At 40.5% G+C, this 23,193-nt stretch overlaps 1 protein-coding gene across 1 annotated transcript in view; it reads left to right on the top strand.

The window, feature by feature from the left end:
- LOC139692459 (alkaline phosphatase-like) overlaps nt 1-16,243 on the top strand; it is a gene marked incomplete at its 5' end in the record, with an annotated part of 349,793 nt that extends 333,550 nt beyond the window's left edge. The window contains one exon of the mRNA XM_071590674.1: nt 15,695-16,243. Coding sequence (XP_071446775.1) covers nt 15,695-16,236 — 542 coding nt within the window. The remainder of the gene's footprint in view (nt 1-15,694) is intronic.
- Between the last annotated feature and the right edge of the window lie 6,950 nt (nt 16,244-23,193).

Raw genomic sequence — 23,193 nt, 5'->3', positions numbered from 1 at the left:
AGAGGGAGCTAAGTGCAGACTTATGGTTAGCTTTTACATTAAAGTCCAAATATTTTAAAACAAAACCGGTTTACTATGATTTTTTCGCTGCACAAAAATATAAAATTTGGCGAACTAACAGTATAAAGGGAATACCAGGTGAATCTTGTAGTGGCACACGTCGAATTAGAAGCTAATTGGAATATACCCGAGCTATAAGGTGACCGTTTATTTGTTATAAGTTTACACAAATTTAAGCCAGAGGTGAATTTTGGCATGCATTTTTATAAAATCATGCGGTATCTTGCTGAATATTAATAGCAATGAGATCCGCTATTACAGAATCACATAAAAATTCGTATTTAGAGCTGAATTTGAGGAAGTACATTTCCCAAAAAAAATATAAAAGTGAACCAAATATTCCTCAAAAGCAATACAATGATACCTACTTCTCTGCCTCTTTTCCTTAATTGTGTAAGGAAACCATTCTCGAATGTAATTTGAGGTGAGGAAAATGGAGAACCCGTCGAAAGAATGTCTCTGGACTTCAAATGAATAGGAAGACCTAGAAGCGTTACCTTGTCCTTTTGGCGTCAAAGTCTCAGGGCTATGACTCTCTGGTTAGACTCATTCTCGGGGTTGGGTCGAAGGTAAAGGAAACATCAAGGTAATTTTCGCTGTCGACTAGTATTCTAATTGATGGAGAGTTATCTAAATTCGGAAAGGAGTCGCACACAATTTACACTCTGGCACACGTTCTCAAAGTTCGCTCGCTACTTTATCGGCCAATTTAACGCTGAATTAAAGCGCGCTTATTGGCAGTGATATCATTTTACAGGCGTTTCATTCAGCCAATTTCTTTAACTCTTGGACTTTACAGTCTGAAAAAATATCTTTTCCCGTTTATAAATTAGCGTCCTCACCAAAAAAGATGCAAAACAAATATTTTATTTCCACCGGTGTTTTCCCTTAATGTTTGTGGTTAAACAAATTGAAGAAATTATGTATGATATCAACTAGTTCGGAGATTTAGATAGAAAACTTATTTTTCTAGATCATGGCAAAAGAATTTCTTTTATCCCCAGTGTTTCTTAATCGAAAACACAATTCATACAAAATGAAGAGAGGATTTACATGAGATTAAAAAATCCTAGATTTCTACGGATATTAAGTACACCCTCAATTTTGGCTTCGTCATTTGATAGAGTAACTGCCAGATCACCGCTTCTAAAAAATATTACTGTCCACATTACACTATTTCCTACAGTAGGGCACCTGAATCAGAAGTTTTTAATCAAATCCTTTTATTTTTAGGGTAAGAGATTTTTAAGCGTTTGAGCCTTGTGTCCTATCCTTAGGCGTGTCACTAAATCTCTCTTCTATTCTTATTTTCCGAGTAGACGTAGGCGAATGTACCATGTACGTAAGATTTACTATCCCTTTACCATGCATGTATTGTGTTCTTATATCGCCAAAAAAAGACCAAACAAAGATGATGCAGCGTATAACCTGATAACTTTTAAAATGTCAACATTTTAAGGAATTAAAAAATTTGCACCTTTAAAAATATCATTAAAAACATGGACTGCCACAATATATATGCATACGAGTATAGTATGTAGACGAAATACTTGTAGAAAGGATTAAATACTTATCACCTTGAAATTAAATTTCCTTAATTCTTCCTTTGCATAGTTAAAAATGTCTATACTGCGAAAAATAATGGTTTTTATGACCAAGGATTCCAATCGTAGGAGACAAACGTGTTCTATATTTTGTGGTTATCAAGTGTGTAAACAGTGTAAAATGCTGGAGTCGATTTACTTCTTTAGAACCGAAATCGAAATAAAGCCATTTAAATCGATAGCTTTAGGGTTAACAATCTTATGGAGGAATAGAAAGTCAGTGATTAGTCTACGGTCGTAATGCATGGTTAATTAGGTCATTCAAGTGATTAAATCATGCATTTGCATCAATATTTACCATTTAATTGTAAGATTTCTCGAGAATTTATTGTGCAGTTTTTCGTGTGCCTTGGTGTGCCAGGCGTAGCGAGTTGTCCAAATCACTAAGACCAAGCTAGCGAGAAATATTTACTCTGCAGAGTTATAGTCTCTTACACCTTACAAGTTCAACAATTTGGCATATTTGTACATATATGTTGCAGATTTAAGCATATTTTTAAATTATGAATGCACGTTACACTCTAATTTTGATTGCCATATACTTTTGCAGTGGCATATTTAAATTATCCTCCGAGTTTAGTTTCTGGCATTTATATGCTTGGTTTTGCGCATGCTCCAAGGATATTTTGAAAATTTAATTAAATTCATTGAAATTCAAGCTTAATAATTTAATCCGCTTCAGTTGACTCCTTACCTCTTTTTGATAGACCCCACTATTAAACTTCAGATTACAGACCACCTTCCCTGAAGTCCTAATTGAGAACGGACGTTGCTTACTTAACAATGTTATGATGGGATCTTATCGATCCCTTAATACCATAGTTTCTCGGTCTCCCAGAGTTTACTTAGGGGAGAGGATGCTTTTATTAGCAAATGGTATCCCAAGTTCACCCGCAAAACCTTTCGAAGAGTAAATGGGAGAAGACGGAGGAGTTCTTTGAGGGCGTATACTCTGTGGATTTCCACTGGGAGGTATTGGAATGAATGGGTGAATGCATTTATCATCCCGCTGTGAGTCTATATCCATCCACTCGACCTATCGAATATTCGTATGCGATTCTCTGAGGAATGATTCAACGGCCACGTGCAGAAATATGCAAAACGATATATGCATACGCATACAGGGCAAAAGGGTCCCTTGTCGGGTGGGAGAAGAGAGCGATGGAGGAAATACTGCGAGCCGAATACAGCTAATAATTTCTGTTTTTAAGGAATGAGTTATGATCAGTCGACAGGAAGGGGAAACCGTTTTCTTTGGGGTTGGGGGGGGGGGGCGTTTGACGTCAAAATAATATATAGTATGGGGCACAAATGTGTAACCGGTGCAGGGGTGTGCCAATTTCTTTAAAATCGCATCTCAGATCCGGAAGTATTCTTTTCGATTCCGTATTTAAAATTGAAATTCTCTGTTACTTTACCTTCCATGCTGTTCTATATTGCTAACAATAAGACACTTGTTTTTTTTTAACCCGTGTTTCAAAAATCCCCCCGCATATTATTTCCTTGGGAAGTTGCAAACTGTAATGGTATTTCACTGTCGAAGGGACGAAATGGTTTACGTGTGTGGTTTTTATGAATCCACTTTCATGAAAAGTTTGTTTTCCAAACGTAAAAATCATTTAATTGCACTACTTTTCCTAAAATTCCCTTCATTCCATGGTCCTACTATTATTAAGAAATCCAAAATTCTTGTTCTCCGCTTAATTCTTCTTTCCTCTAACCTGCTCAGTGTTTCGTTCCCTCTCTTTGGCATTGTCATTATTTTTCTGCATACGTCATTCGGAGTTTTACTTTTAAAGATCTTTCCGTCCAATTTCCAAGGTAGCCTTCTATTTTAAATTTTTATTGTCCATTATTTATCAGTGGAGATACGGATGCGAGTAGTAAGATACGGATGGAAGTACTTTCAATACCACCGTGGATTTAAGTGGTGCTTCCTAATGTTAGAGAGCGTTTTGAGTGCAGCCTTTTAATGCACCCCACTATTGCCTAGAAGCTATACGTCAGCGTCATATATTTTCGCTAAGTTCCTATTTTATTATCCCTGATTGAAAGCGCTGTCATCTGCGTTGTTGACACAGTGAGAGTTTGAGAGTCATCAGTCAACGTAGGAGCCAGCATACCATCGCCTTTACAGCTGTCTGTTCTCGTCACAACACACCGTCAGCTGTCTCGCGTCTTATTTTCCATGGACTAGCTTTTTTTAAGAAAATGATGAATTACTTCTGTTTGATTTATGTTTTCCTCTGTTGAATTGAGCGAAAAAAAATAGTTAATGTTGGTGAATGATCACAATTTAGTCACAATTTGGCAATCTCAATTGCTGAGGATATCATGAAATTTCAGAAACAAGTTTTTTTTTCAAACATTTCTAACAGGCTCATCGATCTTCCGTTTGAAATTATTTAGTTGCTTATTATAATCCTAGCTCATCCTAATTACTCTTTTTTAATTATATTTTCAAAAGAAAGATAATCCCAAAAGAGAGAGTGTTAGTACCCTCCATATTTCAGTTTATATGATCAGGAAAGATATAAAGAAAGACAGAAGCAGAGTATCTACGGCTTATTTGCCCTACGATACTCAGTGAATGCGTTGAGTAAGAAGTACTTGGACCCTAATTCTGAAATAAGTTAGGATTTCGGTTGCGAAGAGCCGTTATAGGAGGCGTAACGAAGTAAATAAACTCCTTTTAGCCATCTCCAATCAAAATTCGACACGTTGATCCTAGAGCTTTGATGAGATCTACAGTGCCCAGCGCACGACATTCCCGTTTGTTTTTTTTATTAATGTTAATCTCTAAGTTTGTCAGTAAATTCAAGCAGTGAGAGGTGATCACAATGATCAACAAAGAGCCTTAATTACAGACACAAATAAAAATCTGAAATATGACTTGAAACGATAACTGAGTTATTTATAAGTAAATTTAACCAGCTCGTGGTCGAACTCTTTTTTCAATAGGTCATTCGTAGAAATTTGAGATGATTAGGGTTGAATGAATAACTCTGGAATGAATTTTTATTATTTTCCAATTTCATAACTATTATTTCATGTGTTTTTTTGTTTTTAGTCATTAAAACAATATATTTTGGTACAGAAATCCACCCCGATAGCAATTCACATATCCAAAAATACAGTCAAGGGTGAACTGTTTTAATTACATCCAAATGATTCTTTATTTCCAACAACAATTCACGCCAAGTACTGTTAGCCATGGGTACACCATGAGATTGTACATCAGCTTTAATCCCACCAAATAGCTCATGAAAATTGTCATGAAATGTTTCTTAGCATAAATATTATTTATCAAAAAGTCTATTTTTAGGTTCCATTTCTGAATATATTGCTTTATGAAGCATGTACTTACTGTATTTTAGATGTTTTCTTGCTTTAATTACAGTTATTTGTGCATAAAAATTTAAACTGTATGTGTTTCCAAAAACTTCCGCTAATTAAAACTTAAATTTTATGAGAACATTCAGTAAGTAGAAAAGTATCTGGTTGAATGTATTATCATTTTTAAAGCCATGAATAAAGTGCCTAGGTAGAGTTTTGTTTCATACGAGTGAGTATATTTCTAATAACTGTGTTGCAATTGTTATAATAACAATACTTAGGGTAGGGACCTCTCTATAAATAAAATTTACTAGAAAATCGAGGGTGGTGTTATCCGACTCAGCTTTGTATTTTTTATTGCTGGTATATTTATTTTTCTTTCAACTAAGACCTTTCATCTGCTCCTATTTGTCGAGATTTTTTTCGATAACGGCAGATTGAAGTTTCGCAACCAATGAGGAACTCCCCCTTTTGGAGAAATATCAGGTTTTTAGGGTAAATTGAGCCACAAATTGAGAGGTCCAAAATTAAATAGACATATATTTTCCTGAAGGTTAATTTAATCAATTTTCCACAATGAGCAGACATCAAAGTATCGTATTGCCAAAATAATAAATATTACGTAAACAATATTTTGAATTAACCTTTTTAGGCAAAGAATCTGAAGAGGGAATGGAGAATAATATAATGGTTCATGGGAATAAAAAAACGAGACGTCCATCAGAATGTATTTTTTATTTATTTTTTGAAGAGCCTTCGCAAATAATTTTCGACCGTCTATCGAATATCCTTGGGTGGCACTGTCAGTCACATTTACGCTACTGAATAAGGAATACGAACTTTCACTAACCTTTTCTTCTTTCCCGCTCAACGTTGTCACATGCAGGGACTGCTTTCTTTGTCAATCCTAAAGGCCATTTCTCTGAATATTCTACTTTTTAGTTATTTTCCCATTACTAAGCTTATATTTGAACTACAAAATAAATAGGGGGCAAGAGAAAATTGATATTTCCTGACTTTCCTCCTCTATCGCTGTTTTGATTCTCATCCTAACTCCCCGGTACCGGAAAAACTTATTTTATGTCACCCTAACATATTTAAACAAAGGTTTGATCATGAAATATTTTAGGACATTATGTTTTCCTAATTCAGTGATCCCCAAAATTGTGCACCGCGGTCAGTTGCGGAGGAACTTGATTGCAATAGGTAAGGTGTCAAAAATATTCTTAAATTAACAAAGGAAACCTTCTCAATTCATCTTTTTATTATTGAATTTTTTTAATTTAAAATTTTAATTGAAAATACTTTTTATTTATAAATCATTCTTTCGATATTTTTTTATATTGTTACACCAAATAATTCGTACATTTGTCAAATATACATACACTTAAAGATTTTCATATTTTCGTAATTCTTTTTTCATAGCATTCTTCCCTCTCGGCTGGAAACATTCTGCACCAATTCGTGGGATGTTTGAGATCAATGAATATTAATGGTAGCTCTTAGCTGGATAAAATTTACGTAAACATATTATTATTATCAGGTAATCTACCGGTTATGGTAGCTTTTTGGATTGACACAGCTACTAAATAAATATTTTTTAATTCCTAACAAAATACAAAATCCAGTATCCCACTCTACATTAGACCTCTCTTCATCTCTGAGTACTTTCTTCTTCCCTTCATCCCGTCCAACATCCCTATCCTGCTCCTTCCCTTTCCTCGTTTGCCTAACGTACATAAACAGATATATACATTTAATTATCTATGTACCTCGTGCATTGCAAATTTAGTTTGTGATTATTGACGAAAAATAATAGTTGCATGATTTTTGGTCTATACCATGTTATTTCGATCCTAATTAGTTATGCATAGCATTATGTGCATAATTATGCACTGATTATTCGTAATCAAAACATCAGTTGTGGTAGAAGTCAACTGGTTATGACAGAAATGGAAAGTGCTGCGACAAGCGTCTCTGTAAAACTGCAGTCATAACTTCCAATTGTAGCTCTCCTTACTCTTTTCATAGGGCTAAAACGCTTGAAGGTGTTCTAACGTCATGATTGGCATTGATTGAATGAAAATCAAAAATTTATTTTGTCGTTGAAAGAGAAATGGTTTGCAATTGCTGGCTGTCGAAGAGGTTGCTGAGGTGGGACCCTCATGAAGAAGGACATATCAAAAGACTAGAAAAGGTACATAGAAAGGCTGCCCGATATGTACTGGGGATAGGAGGATGGAGAGTGTGACTGACATGCTAAAAACGCTGGGCTGGGAACCTCTACAAACTAGAAGGAAAGTAAGCAGACTTTGTGGAATGTTCCGAATTCTGAAGGGGGAGAAAGCTTGGGTAGATCTTAGGAAACAGGCGGGGAACCCAAATTTTATAGGGAGAAATGATCACAAATTCAAGATCAAACGCCGGGCACAAAGGACGAATAAAAAAATGTTCTTTTCTAAATAAAACAATTTTTCATTGGAACACGTTACCAGCAAAAATATTCGAGCCCTTTCCTAACAAAGTGAATACTTTTATGCAAAGATGTAGGGAATATATGCAATAATTAGATTAATATGTGGAGTAAAATTATATGTAACAGCTTAATATTTTTTAATTTATCTTTTTTTTTCTTGCTGATCGATTGATGTTAATGAGATGGGGATTTTCTTGCTTTATGAAAGAGATTTGTGTTTTGAAGTTTCCTTTGAGTGTACTTTTGTTTAATGACTGATTTTACCATTGTGATTATTTGGGAATTGTGTGACACCTGACACTGTCTATCAGCACACGTGGATTTTTAATAATAATAAATTTGAAGTAGACATGGCAGCTTCCAGAGGAAAGGAAGGATGAATTTGGAGGTTGGATTACCTCCACGAATGTTGTTAACCATGTAATCTTACAACGTTTTCTCAATCTCATGGATCCAATCTCTGCCCGAAAATGGATTGTCTCATTAAAAGATTGTGGTTGTCAACGAATTTTTTTGTGGAGGACTTCCGCGTATTCCTCTGTGAAGAGAAAGGGGCGAGGAGTGGTGAACTGAGCCTTTACTCGTCCCTTGTACGTAGCTGCTCAATGACACAATGTACAAGTTTCATATTCGTCATTGGCAAACCCGAGGAGAATATGTGCTATTTGCATTTTGCGGAAAAAAAGTACTCGTAATTAGGTACGAACTCATCGCTAATCATTAAAATACGCTGGCAAAAGGCCCATAAGTTTTATTTCATTTGTATTGCGAAGTTGTCTAGAGCCATGAGACACATTACCACAACCCAGCGTCTCTTAAAACACAAGTTTAATACAATTTTGCACCATTTATTTTGTCTTCAATTTTTATTGCCAATAAGCACGCAGGTTTCGTTCGTAAAATTAAAAATTATGAATGCCGATATGTAAACTAACAAAGTTTTATTGCATTATATTATGAAGGAAATTGACAAATATTAGCCTATTTCTATTTATGTCACCCCCTTACGTTTCTCCGTCTAAATGGTGTATTTTTCCATTTAACGCGTAGTTTTTTAGATGCGATTTACAATATCGCCACTTCAAAGAAGGTGGGAGAGTAACAGAGGATTAAAAGTTCAATACATTTGCTTCAAGCAATATCTCTCCCCAAAGCATTAGCTACGTGTATTTCATGGTTTAAGTCTGTCGACTTTAGAAATAATAAAAGATTCTGCTTTAATGCCTTTTTACCTAAGAGGTAGAGGAGATCCAATCTTCTAAATAAGAAGTATGCTCAGAAACTCGTATATATGAGAGGAAGAGGAGGATCCACTTGGAGAATCGGGTTTGGAAGGTAGCAGGGAGAGGGCTTGCTCAGCAGGCAGGTTAAAAAGGAAGTGTATGTTGTGTATAGCAGAGAAATTTTCAAATTTATCTCGTGAAAACACAGGTGCTTGTCATGATGTGTGTGAATTTTATTCAAAAAATTACGCTTACTAATTGACGAAAATAATTCTATCAAAAAATCAATGCTTACTTTCTTTTTATACTCACTTATTTTATGCTTCCGAAAATAAATGTGACTCATCTTTCATCTCTTTCAAATTAGCCAAATAATAATTATTATAACCATAGATGTTATTTAGATAAATTATTGCTGAATTTTCTGTAACTCAGTCATTGTATGTGCGAAATGTCGCATTATATTCTGTAATTTTCCTGATTCAAATAAAGCTATCGGTTCGCAACAGTAAACGGATGATATTAATTTAAAGGGTCTACTTTCGGAAAATGGCTGTAAAATCAAAGGATCCAGGAAGCTATCACATTTACTTCGGCTTCTCAAAGAATTGAACACAGGAAATCAACGTCCTGCGTCTTTTAGATTGTCTTTTTTTTCGGTCCCCGCGGGCGGAGGGATGAGAGCAATCAAAGCGCCCGCTAAAGGAATCGAGCGAACCGTTCACAATGAATTCCCTCGGACGCTTTTGTATAACCTGCGGGAAGTCCCCCATCTCACGGAAAATTCCCATCCGATATCTCCCGATGCCTCTCGCACGTGTGATGGCACTTTCTCCCATAAATAACTCTCGCCGCGGGAATGGATCCCTTTTTATTTACCCTGGCTGTCCCGGGTTGCGCGCGAGGGTCCGACAAGACAGTCCTGATGGACGTCGGCAGGAAACCCTTCATATCCAAAACTGTAAATTATTATATCAGTCAGAGCGACTACCAGATATCGAGAGGTAGGGAGAGAGAGAGAGAGAGAAAAAGAGAGATAGAAAGAGTAGACGTCGCATTTTGTCCCGTTGTAAATTCAGGTTTGGGAAAGATCTCTATGGGATGGCAATCATCCACCATCTGAAGGACGTAAAAATTACGTGTTGCGCTGATTTCGGCTCTTAACTCCTGCTGGAGTATCTTTTTTTTCCCTGGGAGTGTATGCGTTTGTGTGTGTGTGTGTGTGTGTGTGTTTGTGTGTGTGTTGTTCCATATCCCTCTACTATCTATCTTTCCACAATGATTTATGGCGCTAGCGTGATTTATGATCAATGCATTCACTTGAACGCTTATTTCTCACTAAATAACCCGTGGGATCGTGAGTCGATCCGATTCCTGGCAACTTTTAATCGCACGCAGAGGAAATTTCAGTAATATTCCTGAGGGTCCTTTTAAAAATATTTTATTTGATTGTGAGGGAGGAAGAATTTCCTAGTCGAAGACCAGATTAGGTTTGTAATAAAACAGAATCACGAGAGAAATCGCTCTAGTCCTTAAAGTGCCCAACAAGGGGATGATGCGAAAGGGCCAATCAATATTAATTGCATCCATTGATTTTCATAAATCTTTTAACAATGTAGGCTGGCTTATTAGGTTGATTGTTCTAAGAAAATATGAGCGACCTACTGTAAGGAAATACCTATTTTCAGTTCGTAGGAAGTGTGGTTTACAGAGTATAAATTCATCTGCAGTACCGGCCTAGTTATAGACAAGAGTACGACGTGAATGATATTTTCTCCCAGGAATATGACTATTATAGGTAATATACGAGATAAGGTAAATTTTAGATGGACACCAACTACCAATTAATTCTCTTATTTTTCTTAACAAAACACAACCAAACATCCTCCTCTACAACAAGCCCCTCTTCATCTCCATATTTCCTTCCTACCTTCATTCCGTCCAACATCCTTACCTTGTATTTCTTCCTCTTCCTCGTTTGCCTAACATTCTCCCCTCTATCACAGTTTTCAACATTCCACTGTCAATCAATATGTTTTGCATCCATTTTTCCTGTCTCCTTAGGATTCTTCCCAGTAATTTCATCTCCTCCCCCACCATACCCAGCACTTCCTCATCCGTTTTCTGTCCACTTCACCATCTCCATCCTTCTCCACACCAATATTTCAAAAGATCAATCCTCCAATCAATAATTTCTGGAGCAGTGGCGCATTTTGGCCGGCCACTTCGCGGATGGTCATCTAACCCGCCCCGACCAAACTTGTTAATCCCCTTGGAAACAGTTGAATATGAAGGAGCAGAGTCCCCTAGAGTATTCTGATAGTCGACATGAATTTCCTTTGCTTTGATATCTTATTTTAAGAAGTATTTAATCACTGTTCGAATGTCATTTGTTTCCAATTTCACGAATCACTCTACGGAAACGACAACAGAGAGGCGTCCACACCACAGATATCATCCCAGAGCACTGACGCGTTAGTGTTTACTCACAAAGGATTACCTATTGTTACGGGAAACTCGTTGTGCTAGGTATGGCATCTGGTGGTGCTCATTCTGGTGGTGGTATGTAAACTATCTACTAGCCACTAGCTCTAGTTTTTGCCCTCCTATTTTAACGTTTAACTTAACCTTTCTCTTTCTGGAAAACCGCGAAACCGTTGTTTCATTTACATTTCTTCTCATTCCATATCTTTCGCACTGAATGTTCTATTCACTCAGCAGTGCTTGCCCCTTGGCTGACTGAGAAACTAAAGCTTCGTCATCAGCAAACCTAACTGATTTTATAAATTCCCCATCGGCTTTCATTCCTATCTCCTGTTCTTCCCATGCCTCTCTAATCATTTCCTCCACACGTACGTTGAATAGTTCCGGTGATAATGGACAACCCTGTCTTACACCTCTTCCTAGCACTGCCCATCCGGACTCTCCGACCACTTGATCAGTCTGAGACATGCACTGTTTGCAGATTAGTCTCCCATTGCATTATTATGCACATTTAGCGGATGACTCCGTTAAAATTTACTGTCACGCTATCTCCCGTAGTCTCTTAGAATTTGTCATTAATCTCCTATTTTCCCCATATATTCCTATTTTCTGCAATATATTCATTGGTTTTTCCCAATTCACTCTATCGAACGCCTTTTCGAAATGTACAAAATAGGCAAATATATCTTGATTGTATTCTATGTTCCTCTCTATTAGTACCCTAATTACCGCAATGGCATCACGCTTGACTCAACCCTTTCTGAACCCAAATTGATCATCCCCCAATTAATCATTTTCTCTACTCTCCATCCTCTTGTTGATGATCCCGAGCACCACTTTAGCTGCGAGCGAAATCAAACTTATTGGTCTGTAGTCCTCACATGATGTAGGCTTTACCTTTTTCGGAACAGGAACTAACATTGACGAAGTTTTCTGGCCAAATTCGATTCTCATAAATGCTACGAATTAGTCCACAAAGACTCTTCCTCCCTAAATTCAATATATCTTTATTATTATTAGAGGCAATAAATGAAATAAAGGAAAATTAAAATCAGGAATTTTTTTTAACCGGAAAATAACTTGCAAATTTTCTAATGACATTGTAATTTAATGTGAGAAAAATATCTGGTAAGGATATCCTCCTCTTTATCGAGGAGGTAATGAAAGCATTCATTGTAAAGCGATGCAGTCAATACGGAAACAACGGTTTGTGTAAGAAGAGGTTGAAGGAGACAGGAGACTATAGATAAAAAGGATTAGAACAAGCGGAAGAATCTTGGGACCAAGAAATTGAGTGTTCAAGATTACCCCGAAAAGAACGAACTCTACTAGAATAAAATTCCAATGACATGCTACACGAGTTTGAGAGCAAGGCAGAACTGAGTTGAGACAGACAGACAGAACATATAGCATGTATATTTCATAGCAGTGAGGCATGAGCAATGGCAGCAGCAGAAAAGATAAGAAAAGAAGCAATTTAAGTGTGATGTAACAGAAGTATGATGAAGATTAAATGGACAAAGGGAGCAACCAATGAAGAACCGCATAAAGGGTAGGGGAACAAAAGTTTTTGAAACTGTGGAGAAGAAGAGACAAACTCATTGGACATAACTCAAGCCACAAAAGCCGCCTGGAGATTGTAGCAGAAGGAAAAATGGATGGGAAGAACTACAAAGAAAGGCCACGGGTGCTATACGTCACGCAGATAATGGGAGGAAGAAATTCAAGGAGTTATTCAAAAATGGAGAGACAAGTTAAGAAGGTGAAAGACGAAATTTATTTTGTTTTTGGTAAATGGCAGGTGATAAGTAGTGAGTGAATGAATATAAACAAACACACTTAAACGAGTTAAACTACTGTCAAAAACGTATGTAGCCCATATTTACGTTCTAATGCCAATCAAATGACCAGTTAAAATTATAAGAAAGCCGTTTAATGCTATTCATATTTTTTTTCTACGTCTTATTGAGATATTTTCATTTCCTATCTCTACATCCGTTCTTTGCATGCCAGAAAATCCTTCCCCCTTGTATAATTCACCAATATAAATATTGTTTTATAATTAAAATTATTTTCTGTATGGGAATTAAGCCCTCGTTATGAATCAGGAGATCCCTCTTCTGTCTTCTTCCTTTGTAGGTTGGTGAAGCATTAGCATGGCCTTGGTGGCCTGGGAAGGTCACGCAGCTCCAGATCATACGGTTCCGAGGTCATATCTGGGTCATGTGCCCTATTTCTCGGTCTTTCGGTTTTGCAGGCTTAAAAATTATTTGGTAAACCATACGCTAAAAAATGTGCACGCCAATGAGAGCTCGAGCACAGCCTCCAAAGAGGCATGGGGAGAGGTTTACTTTGATGAATCTTCGCTCCGCTTCTATGCTCAACTGTTTCCTGGTGTAATTATGGGTAATTTCGTTATATCTGTAAAATTAATTGGTTTTTCGTCTTTTGTGCAAGTAATACTTGGATGACGAACAATTTTCACCGGAATATGGTATTTTTTCCATGCGTGTAGCTGATTATGAATGAAAATTAATAGGGTTCTGGCTATGGTTTATCATTATAAACACTACTAGGACACCGTAAAGTTATGTGCGGGTTGGCGAGCGGTTTTATCCCAGGACCGAAATGAGAAAGAGTAACACAAACGATCACCACATCGCGACAAATAAAATGAACTATTTCATTCCTGTAATGGAAATAACAAATTTATTAAAATTGTTTTGATTTTGCGATATTTAAAATATTTTTAGAGATAGACCCATAATTTTGAACAATATTCTCTACCTGTTGTGCATACAAGTTATTACTGCGGTGGTTTGTTTTTTAAAATGAAAGGTAACAATAGCTATTTCAATTAATTTTCTCCCCAACATGCACGAGAACTGCCGTCAATTCCTTTGGAAATAAATTCTCGCGGTATAGCGAACAAAGTGGCTCATACCTTTTACTTTTAATTTATTACCATTTTATGTGTTCCACCAGTCCTAATAAGGAATCTGTTTTTTCTTTCGTGTTACACAGAACACGGTTAATATTTAATACGATTACTTTGGGTGTTGTTTTCACATATGTTAATCCTACTGTCCTAATATCTCTCTAGTATAAGTATTTCGAAAAGAAAGTTAGAACAAAATTTGTGGTTAGGGCTGGGGAAAAATTATTAAGTCATCCTTCGTAAGAAAAGGGGGAAGCGAAAAAGAGATAAAGACGCGCGAGAAGCTTGCTTGAACATTCAGATCGCTGTAATTCCAAGATATATTGACGTGAGGGAAGAACTCGGTCCTCCCGTTAAGATCCTAGCTTTTTTATCCGAATTCTTCTCCCTTTCTCCTCTACGGGTCCCTGGAACTTGGGAAATCAATCTCCGTGAGGACATATGCGTAGCATTCCTTGGATCACTGGAACGCCGGAGAGGAAAAGAAAATTTGCCCCCAATGGATGGAACGCGCCGAAATTTGATCATAAAAAAACAACGAACCAATGTAAAAATATATGTCGAGACAGGGACTAATGCTAATCCTTACCGAATATATATATATATATATATATATATATATATATATATATATATATATATATATATATATATATAAGGTTCTTCTGGATGTTATACAATGAAAAAATTCTCTTCGGGTGCGAAAGACGAGAGATTTTGGCCAGAATTTGAGTCTTTTCTAGTCCTTGAGGAATATTAACGTCTTGATCCGTTAAAATAAAAACGTCTGAATCCGAATTTGTTAAACGTTTCACCGCATTTGCTAACTAAGTAGTCTCTGAACCAAAATTTTATCAGGTGATTAATCAAAACACAGTGTAATGTTGTTTGATTTACCCGTGAGAATAAATCATAATATTCTGTAAACCTGTCCGATATTGATGAAAGACCTTCTTACCAATTTTTTTATAGATAAAAGGGAGTTACAAAATTTGATTTTCAAATCGCTTTAAAACTGAAAAATGGATTTCCACAACACAACGAGTTGAACTAAGATTTGCAAAATTTTTAATAATATTTCCAAGTTATTCCTGACTTTTCGAAAATTATTGGACCTACGATTAAAATAATGCATTTATTCACTCATGAAGTATCATCAAAGAATCATGAACATTCCTTACATCCAGAACTCAAACACTTCTCCTTAGAAGGTTTCGAATACCTACGAAAGTGCGCGAGTGCTACGACACTAGCGATGCTATCGTATTATGAATAAAACCTATTTCTTTGAAGAACATTGAAATATGGATCCTGTTATGGTGAAATTCACCTGTGAGCGTGGTAAGAGGGCAAGATGTTTTCCTGTTCTACCTGCTGTTTCTCAGAGGAATCGGATACAATAATAAACCGCAGAGCTTGAGTGAGGATTAGTGGGCCCTATATGTCACAAGGAATGCCAGTGGCCCCTCTGGTCAGTAGCTGAGTGTTTTGTCCTCTGAATTAACCATCACACGCCCTTATAATTGTGTCCACGTGTCTCATTTCCGTTTCCCCGTTTATCTTTCTCCTCCAGGTGTCGACGCCAAGGTCTCGGACGTGGACGGACTGCCCTACACGACCCTTCTGTACGGCAACGGACCCGGCTACGGCCGCGAGAACCTCTCGGCCGTTGACACGAGCACCAAGAACGTGGTGCAGCAGTCGGCCGTGCCGCGGCAGTGGGCGACTCACGGCGGGGAGGACGTGCCCGTTTACGCGAAGGGCCCGGGCTCCTCACTCTTCCGTGGCTCCGTCGACCAGACGTACATCCCGCACGCGATCGCGTACGCGGCTTGCATTGGGGAGCACAAGGATCGGTGCCGACGGAAGCCGACACCTTCGCCGCCGCCATCCCTCTTGCCCCTTGCCACCGGTGGCAAGACTCACCGTGAGGGAACCTTCATGCGGGACCCGGAGGACTGCGCGGAGCCGCTGTCGGCTCACCCCGGCCCGCCGCCGGCCTCCGGCGCCTCGAGCGGCCCCCACCCCGCTTCGACCCTCCCCGACGGCTGGCGTTGGCTGGAGCGGGCCTCGCTGGCGGCCCTCGTCCTCCGATCCGCGAGACTCCTTTGCTGAGGGTTCTCACCCCCTCCCCCGCTCGGGGAGGCGGATTCCGCCGCTCTCTTATTCTCCTTCGCCGAGATTCTGACATATCACGAGGAGGGAGGGGGGAAGAGTGCCGAGGGATCCTTGACGAGGTGACTGTTTCCCCCGCACACAGTTTTTTTTTGTTTTCAGAGAGAGCGTAAGGTGAGTGGGGCGCTGGAAACGCTTGGGAAGGGTGGGAGGGGTGAGATATGAGGCGGCAGTGACAAGGGAAGGCCATTCGTTTGTTTAAAGAATAACATTTTGCTCAAATATCAACTTAGCAATGATACTTAGTCACCCGCAGGGTTTGAAGGGTCCCTTCCATTCCGAGTACGGTTGCGTGGATCAGCTTAGGTTGACTACAATAAATTCTCCGTACCAGGAAGCAATTTCAGGTCAGTGAAATCAGAGCAACCATCTTGACACCAGGGAAGAATAGAAAGAGAACAAGCCTTTGGAATATACAACCACTCCGTCCATGTCGGTAGCATTGGAGGAAATAGAAGATACTGTGAAAGGACAATGTTAACACGAGGCTCACGCCATTGAAGAATATCGGAGATATTTTCAAAATATAAATCTGTATGATACCCTCTGACTACATCCACCACAGATGCATGTAGGCGTAAAGGAGGTGACGTGTTGACGTGGGAACGTATAAATCAGCCAAAATGATGGGGCATTGCACTCCAGAATGCGAGAACACAAAAGAGCATTAACGAAGAAGCAGTTTCGGGTATCTCTCTTTGTAGAGCCCGGCTAGTTCAGGAAATTATCCACCTGGAATCGATTACGAAGGTATATTCTGATTAATTCGACACTTCCTTCAAGAAACCCAGCAACTTCAAACTATAGTACGCATACGCACTAGCTAAGCCATAGAAGAGGATGTTGAACCCAACAGACTAATTCGAGATCTCGGCCAATTGGATATCGCCGCTCAACTCTGGAGATAGTGAGTAAATCGGCCAAAAATCATCTACGTAGGCCGACGCTTGCTTTCAGTTGTCATCGTTCAGCCCGCTCCGAAGAGGTGTTTACATGAGGCGGTAGGTCCAGGACTTTGTTATATCATTGTTTTTATGTTCTATTTCGGCTGCGTAACGTTTGGATCGACGGTAACAAACCTTCATGAACCGAATGACGAGTTCTCCAACGTATCCGCCATAGAAGGAACCCAAAAGAAGAGTTGAACCCTAGAGCATGATTTCGTGTTTTACAGTTCTATTGCTATTATCTAGTATTTTTTTATCTTGAAATCATGGATAAATAAATTTTAAACCAAACGTCTATCGTAAGCGACCTGCGACGGTTTTATGACTTTTCCCTTTGCTTCGGGTAAATGTCAGACCGATACCCCTCCCGCGGAAAAGATGGTTTATACGAATGCTGACGTAAATATTTATTCAATCAAAATTGAGTTCACTCCCAAGAAGGATCTCCGTTCTACACCTTGGTTGCCATGGGTTTGTCGTTTTTATTACTACTTTTTTCTTCTTAAATTTTGTTTACTCGTGTTAAATTAACACATTTGCATAGATCTGAACGACAACCGCCCAGTGAAGATGCCTCTTGAGCTAAATAAACACAATATTTTAATCACTTCTAAAACAATTTTTCGAAAAATATCTTATTTACCAGGATATGATCTTCGTAATCGTTTCTGGGTCGATTTCTTGGTCTAGTCTGACCAACCAGGAGCCCCCTCAGAAGGAGATAGGCGCCACAGCTTCTTCTATACTACCCTTTGGTGTTCTTGCATTCTTAATTGATCTGTCTTGCCACATTGGTCAACGTATACCTTTCTACGTCAACAGGTAACTTCATTTGCAACTTCAAGCAACAGTGGAAACATTTTTTCTTTAGATTTCGATAAAACAACTATCAGTCTTTCATGTATGGTATTTGACCGCAACTCTTCCTGTACTATGCATGCTTATTTCCCCCCAGCCACACACCATGCCGGCGACTCGAGAGAGTATAATGTTAAATGCCTCCGTGATTTTTTTATGTTGTAAACCTCGGCCTGATGTTGTTTTCTGACGATACTGTTTTCTCACACTTTAATCGATCTTAGCTGGCCAACGCTATTAAATCAAATTGAAAGATGTTATTAACCCAACAATAATCGCAAACTATGCCTCCAATTATTTTTTAATTTCAATAGCCAATAATGAAGAAGATTTGTGGAATAAGGAACGGGAGAGGACTATGTAGTGAACTGGTAACTAACGGAACTCATTATTACGACTTGAGAATGTTTCGACGATTGGCGCCTCCTGGAATAGCCGGATTTTGGTGGTACGATCTCCTCAAGAGAAGTCTTTTCAAGTTTCAACTTCACAGTTTCGCAATATTCTCAAGAAAAAACACATCTTTCAGGAAGTCGGTCCCTCTCTCTTCATCCATCTGTGTGTGAATGAATGTACCTTTGGTTTTCCGGATCGATACCTGGTCCAATGGGCATCAGCTCCGTGATTAAATTCCCAGTTCAAGGATGTTTTTCTGCTTGGGATCATCTTCCTTCCAACTTCCCCCAATAAACTCGTATAAAATATGGATATATGTGTGTGTGTGTGTGTGTGTGTGTGTGTGTGTGTGTGTGTGTGTGTGTGTGTGTGTGTGTGTGTGTGTGTGTGTGTTTGTTTTTTTTTAAAGAGTTCAGGGGAAATGCTTTATGCACTGATAGACAAGAAACCCTCATGTTTCCTGTCCCTCGTGTCGGACTCCCACCGACTAAAACCCCTCGTCTCTTCCTCTATGGTCTTTGTTTTCTCCTGCGGTACTGCTGGTGGCTTATTACTTCACAGGAGAGACCATTAGCCGTAGCTTTTTCTCTAGTTCTATGCTTCCGTTTCCATTGTTGCGCTCCTGGCGCGCTCTTCTCTTCGTAGCTCCTTCATGATGGCGGTAATGAAGTCGCAAATTACGCTCCAGGTTGATTCCGACGAAATCATATGTTCCACCAAGGTATCTGGCGTGAGTTGAGTGTTTAACTTTAATACAAGGGTATCTCGCGATACACTGAACCGTGGGCACTCAAAAATCACGTGTTCAGCATTCTCCTCGACTCCTTGGCACGTTGGGCAATACGGCGAGTGTGTGTGTGTGTGTGTGTGTGTGTGTGTGTGTGTGTGTGTGTGTGTGTGTGTGTGTGTGTGTGTGTGTGTGTGTGTGTGTGTGTGTGTGTGTGTGTGTGTGTGTGTGTGTGTGTGTGTGTGTGTGTGTGTGTGTGTGTGTGTGTGTGTGTGTGTGTGTGTGTGTGTGTGTGTGTGTGTGTGTGTGTGTGTGTGTGTGTGTGTGTGTGTGTGTGTGTGTGTGTGTGTGTGTGTGTGTGTGTGTGTGTGTGTGTGTGTGTGTGTGTGTGTGTGTGTGTGTGTGTGTGTGTGTGTGTGTGTGTGTGTGTGTGTGTGTGTGTGTGTGTGTGTGTGTGTGTGTGTGTGTGTGTGTGTGTGTGTGTGTGTGTGTGTGTGTGTGTGTGTGTGTGTGTGTGTGTGTGTGTGTGTGTGTGTGTGTGTGTGTGTGTGTGTGTGTGTGTGTGTGTGTGTGTGTGTGTGTGTGTGTGTGTGTGTGTGTGTGTGTGTGTGTGTGTGTGTGTGTGTGTGTGTGTGTGTGTGTGTGTGTGTGTGTGTGTGTGTGTGTGTGTGTGTGTGTGTGTGTGTGTGTGTGTGTGTGTGTGTGTGTGTGTGTGTGTGTGTGTGTGTGTGTGTGTGTGTGTGTGTGTGTGTGTGTGTGTGTGTGTGTGTGTGTGTGTGTGTGTGTGTGTGTGTGTGTGTGTGTGTGTGTGTGTGTGTGTGTGTGTGTGTGTGTGTGTGTGTGTGTGTGTGTGTGTGTGTGTGTGTGTGTGTGTGTGTGTGTGTGTGTGTGTGTGTGTGTGTGTGTGTGTGTGTGTGTGTGTGTGTGTGTGTGTGTGTGTGTGTGTGTGTGTGTGTGTGTGTGTGTGTGTGTGTGTGTGTGTGTGTGTGTGTGTGTGTGTGTGTGTGTGTGTGTGTGTGTGTGTGTGTGTGTGTGTGTGTGTGTGTGTGTGTGTGTGTGTGTGTGTGTGTGTGTGTGTGTGTGTGTGTGTGTGTGTGTGTGTGTGTGTGTGTGTGTGTGTGTGTGTGTGTGTGTGTGTGTGTGTGTGTGTGTGTGTGTGTGTGTGTGTGTGTGTGTGTGTGTGTGTGTGTGTGTGTGTGTGTGTGTGTGTGTGTGTGTGTGTGTGTGTGTGTGTGTGTGTGTGTGTGTGTGTGTGTGTGTGTGTGTGTGTGTGTGTGTGTGTGTGTGTGTGTGTGTGTGTGTGTGTGTGTGTGTGTGTGTGTGTGTGTGTGTGTGTGTGTGTGTGTGTGTGTGTGTGTGTGTGTGTGTGTGTGTGTGTGTGTGTGTGTGTGTGTGTGTGTGTGTGTGTGTGTGTGTGTGTGTGTGTGTGTGTGTGTGTGTGTGTGTGTGTGTGTGTGTGTGTGTGTGTGTGTGTGTGTGTGTGTGTGTGTGTGTGTGTGTGTGTGTGTGTGTGTGTGTGTGTGTGTGTGTGTGTGTGTGTGTGTGTGTGTGTGTGTGTGTGTGTGTGTGTGTGTGTGTGTGTGTGTGTGTGTGTGTGTGTGTGTGTGTGTGTGTGTGTGTGTGTGTGTGTGTGTGTGTGTGTGTGTGTGTGTGTGTGTGTGTGTGTGTGTGTGTGTGTGTGTGTGTGTGTGTGTGTGTGTGTGTGTGTGTGTGTGTGTGTGTGTGTGTGTGTGTGTGTGTGTGTGTGTGTGTGTGTGTGTGTGTGTGTGTGTGTGTGTGTGTGTGTGTGTGTGTGTGTGTGTGTGTGTGTGTGTGTGTGTGTGTGTGTGTGTGTGTGTGTGTGTGTGTGTGTGTGTGTGTGTGTGTGTGTGTGTGTGTGTGTGTGTGTGTGTGTGTGTGTGTGTGTGTGTGTGTGTGTGTGTGTGTGTGTGTGTGTGTGTGTGTGTGTGTGTGTGTGTGTGTGTGTGTGTGTGTGTGTGTGTGTGTGTGTGTGTGTGTGTGTGTGTGTGTGTGTGTGTGTGTGTGTGTGTGTGTGTGTGTGTGTGTGTGTGTGTGTGTGTGTGTGTGTGTGTGTGTGTGTGTGTGTGTGTGTGTGTGTGTGTGTGTGTGTGTGTGTGTGTGTGTGTGTGTGTGTGTGTGTGTGTGTGTGTGTGTGTGTGTGTGTGTGTGTGTGTGTGTGTGTGTGTGTGTGTGTGTGTGTGTGTGTGTGTGTGTGTGTGTGTGTGTGTGTGTGTGTGTGTGTGTGTGTGTGTGTGTGTGTGTGTGTGTGTGTGTGTGTGTGTGTGTGTGTGTGTGTGTGTGTGTGTGTGTGTGTGTGTGTGTGTGTGTGTGTGTGTGTGTGTGTGTGTGTGTGTGTGTGTGTGTGTGTGTGTGTGTGTGTGTGTGTGTGTGTGTGTGTGTGTGTGTGTGTGTGTGTGTGTGTGTGTGTGTGTGTGTGTGTGTGTGTGTGTGTGTGTGTGTGTGTGTGTGTGTGTGTGTGTGTGTGTGTGTGTGTGTGTGTGTGTGTGTGTGTGTGTGTGTGTGTGTGTGTGTGTGTGTGTGTGTGTGTGTGTGTGTGTGTGTGTGTGTGTGTGTGTGTGTGTGTGTGTGTGTGTGTGTGTGTGTGTGTGTGTGTGTGTGTGTGTGTGTGTGTGTGTGTGTGTGTGTGTGTGTGTGTGTGTGTGTGTGTGTGTGTGTGTGTGTGTGTGTGTGTGTGTGTGTGTGTGTGTGTGTGTGTGTGTGTGTGTGTGTGTGTGTGTGTGTGTGTGTGTGTGTGTGTGTGTGTGTGTGTGTGTGTGTGTGTGTGTGTGTGTGTGTGTGTGTGTGTGTGTGTGTGTGTGTGTGTGTGTGTGTGTGTGTGTGTGTGTGTGTGTGTGTGTGTGTGTGTGTGTGTGTGTGTGTGTGTGTGTGTGTGTGTGTGTGTGTGTGTGTGTGTGTGTGTGTGTGTGTGTGTGTGTGTGTGTGTGTGTGTGTGTGTGTGTGTGTGTGTGTGTGTGTGTGTGTGTGTGTGTGTGTGTGTGTGTGTGTGTGTGTGTGTGTGTGTGTGTGTGTGTGTGTGTGTGTGTGTGTGTGTGTGTGTGTGTGTGTGTGTGTGTGTGTGTGTGTGTGTGTGTGTGTGTGTGTGTGTGTGTGTGTGTGTGTGTGTGTGTGTGTGTGTGTGTGTGTGTGTGTGTGTGTGTGTGTGTGTGTGTGTGTGTGTGTGTGTGTGTGTGTGTGTGTGTGTGTGTGTGTGTGTGTGTGTGTGTGTGTGTGTGTGTGTGTGTGTGTGTGTGTGTGTGTGTGTGTGTGTGTGTGTGTGTGTGTGTGTGTGTGTGTGTGTGTGTGTGTGTGTGTGTGTGTGTGTGTGTGTGTGTGTGTGTGTGTGTGTGTGTGTGTGTGTGTGTGTGTGTGTGTGTGTGTGTGTGTGTGTGTGTGTGTGTGTGTGTGTGTGTGTGTGTGTGTGTGTGTGTGTGTGTGTGTGTGTGTGTGTGTGTGTGTGTGTGTGTGTGTGTGTGTGTGTGTGTGTGTGTGTGTGTGTGTGTGTGTGTGTGTGTGTGTGTGTGTGTGTGTGTGTGTGTGTGTGTGTGTGTGTGTGTGTGTGTGTGTGTGTGTGTGTGTGTGTGTGTGTGTGTGTGTGTGTGTGTGTGTGTGTGTGTGTGTGTGTGTGTGTGTGTGTGTGTGTGTGTGTGTGTGTGTGTGTGTGTGTGTGTGTGTGTGTGTGTGTGTGTGTGTGTGTGTGTGTGTGTGTGTGTGTGTGTGTGTGTGTGTGTGTGTGTGTGTGTGTGTGTGTGTGTGTGTGTGTGTGTGTGTGTGTGTGTGTGTGTGTGTGTGTGTGTGTGTGTGTGTGTGTGTGTGTGTGTGTGTGTGTGTGTGTGTGTGTGTGTGTGTGTGTGTGTGTGTGTGTGTGTGTGTGTGTGTGTGTGTGTGTGTGTGTGTGTGTGTGTGTGTGTGTGTGTGTGTGTGTGTGTGTGTGTGTGTGTGTGTGTGTGTGTGTGTGTGTGTGTGTGTGTG

This window comes from Hetaerina americana, unplaced genomic scaffold (assembly GCF_022747635.1).
Source record: "Hetaerina americana unplaced genomic scaffold, ioHetAmer1.1.p SCAF_4, whole genome shotgun sequence".
Classification (NCBI taxonomy): Eukaryota; Metazoa; Arthropoda; class Insecta; order Odonata; family Calopterygidae; genus Hetaerina; species Hetaerina americana.
The sequence above is the reverse complement of the archived record's forward strand: the minus strand, read 5'-3'. Positions and strand labels throughout refer to the sequence as shown.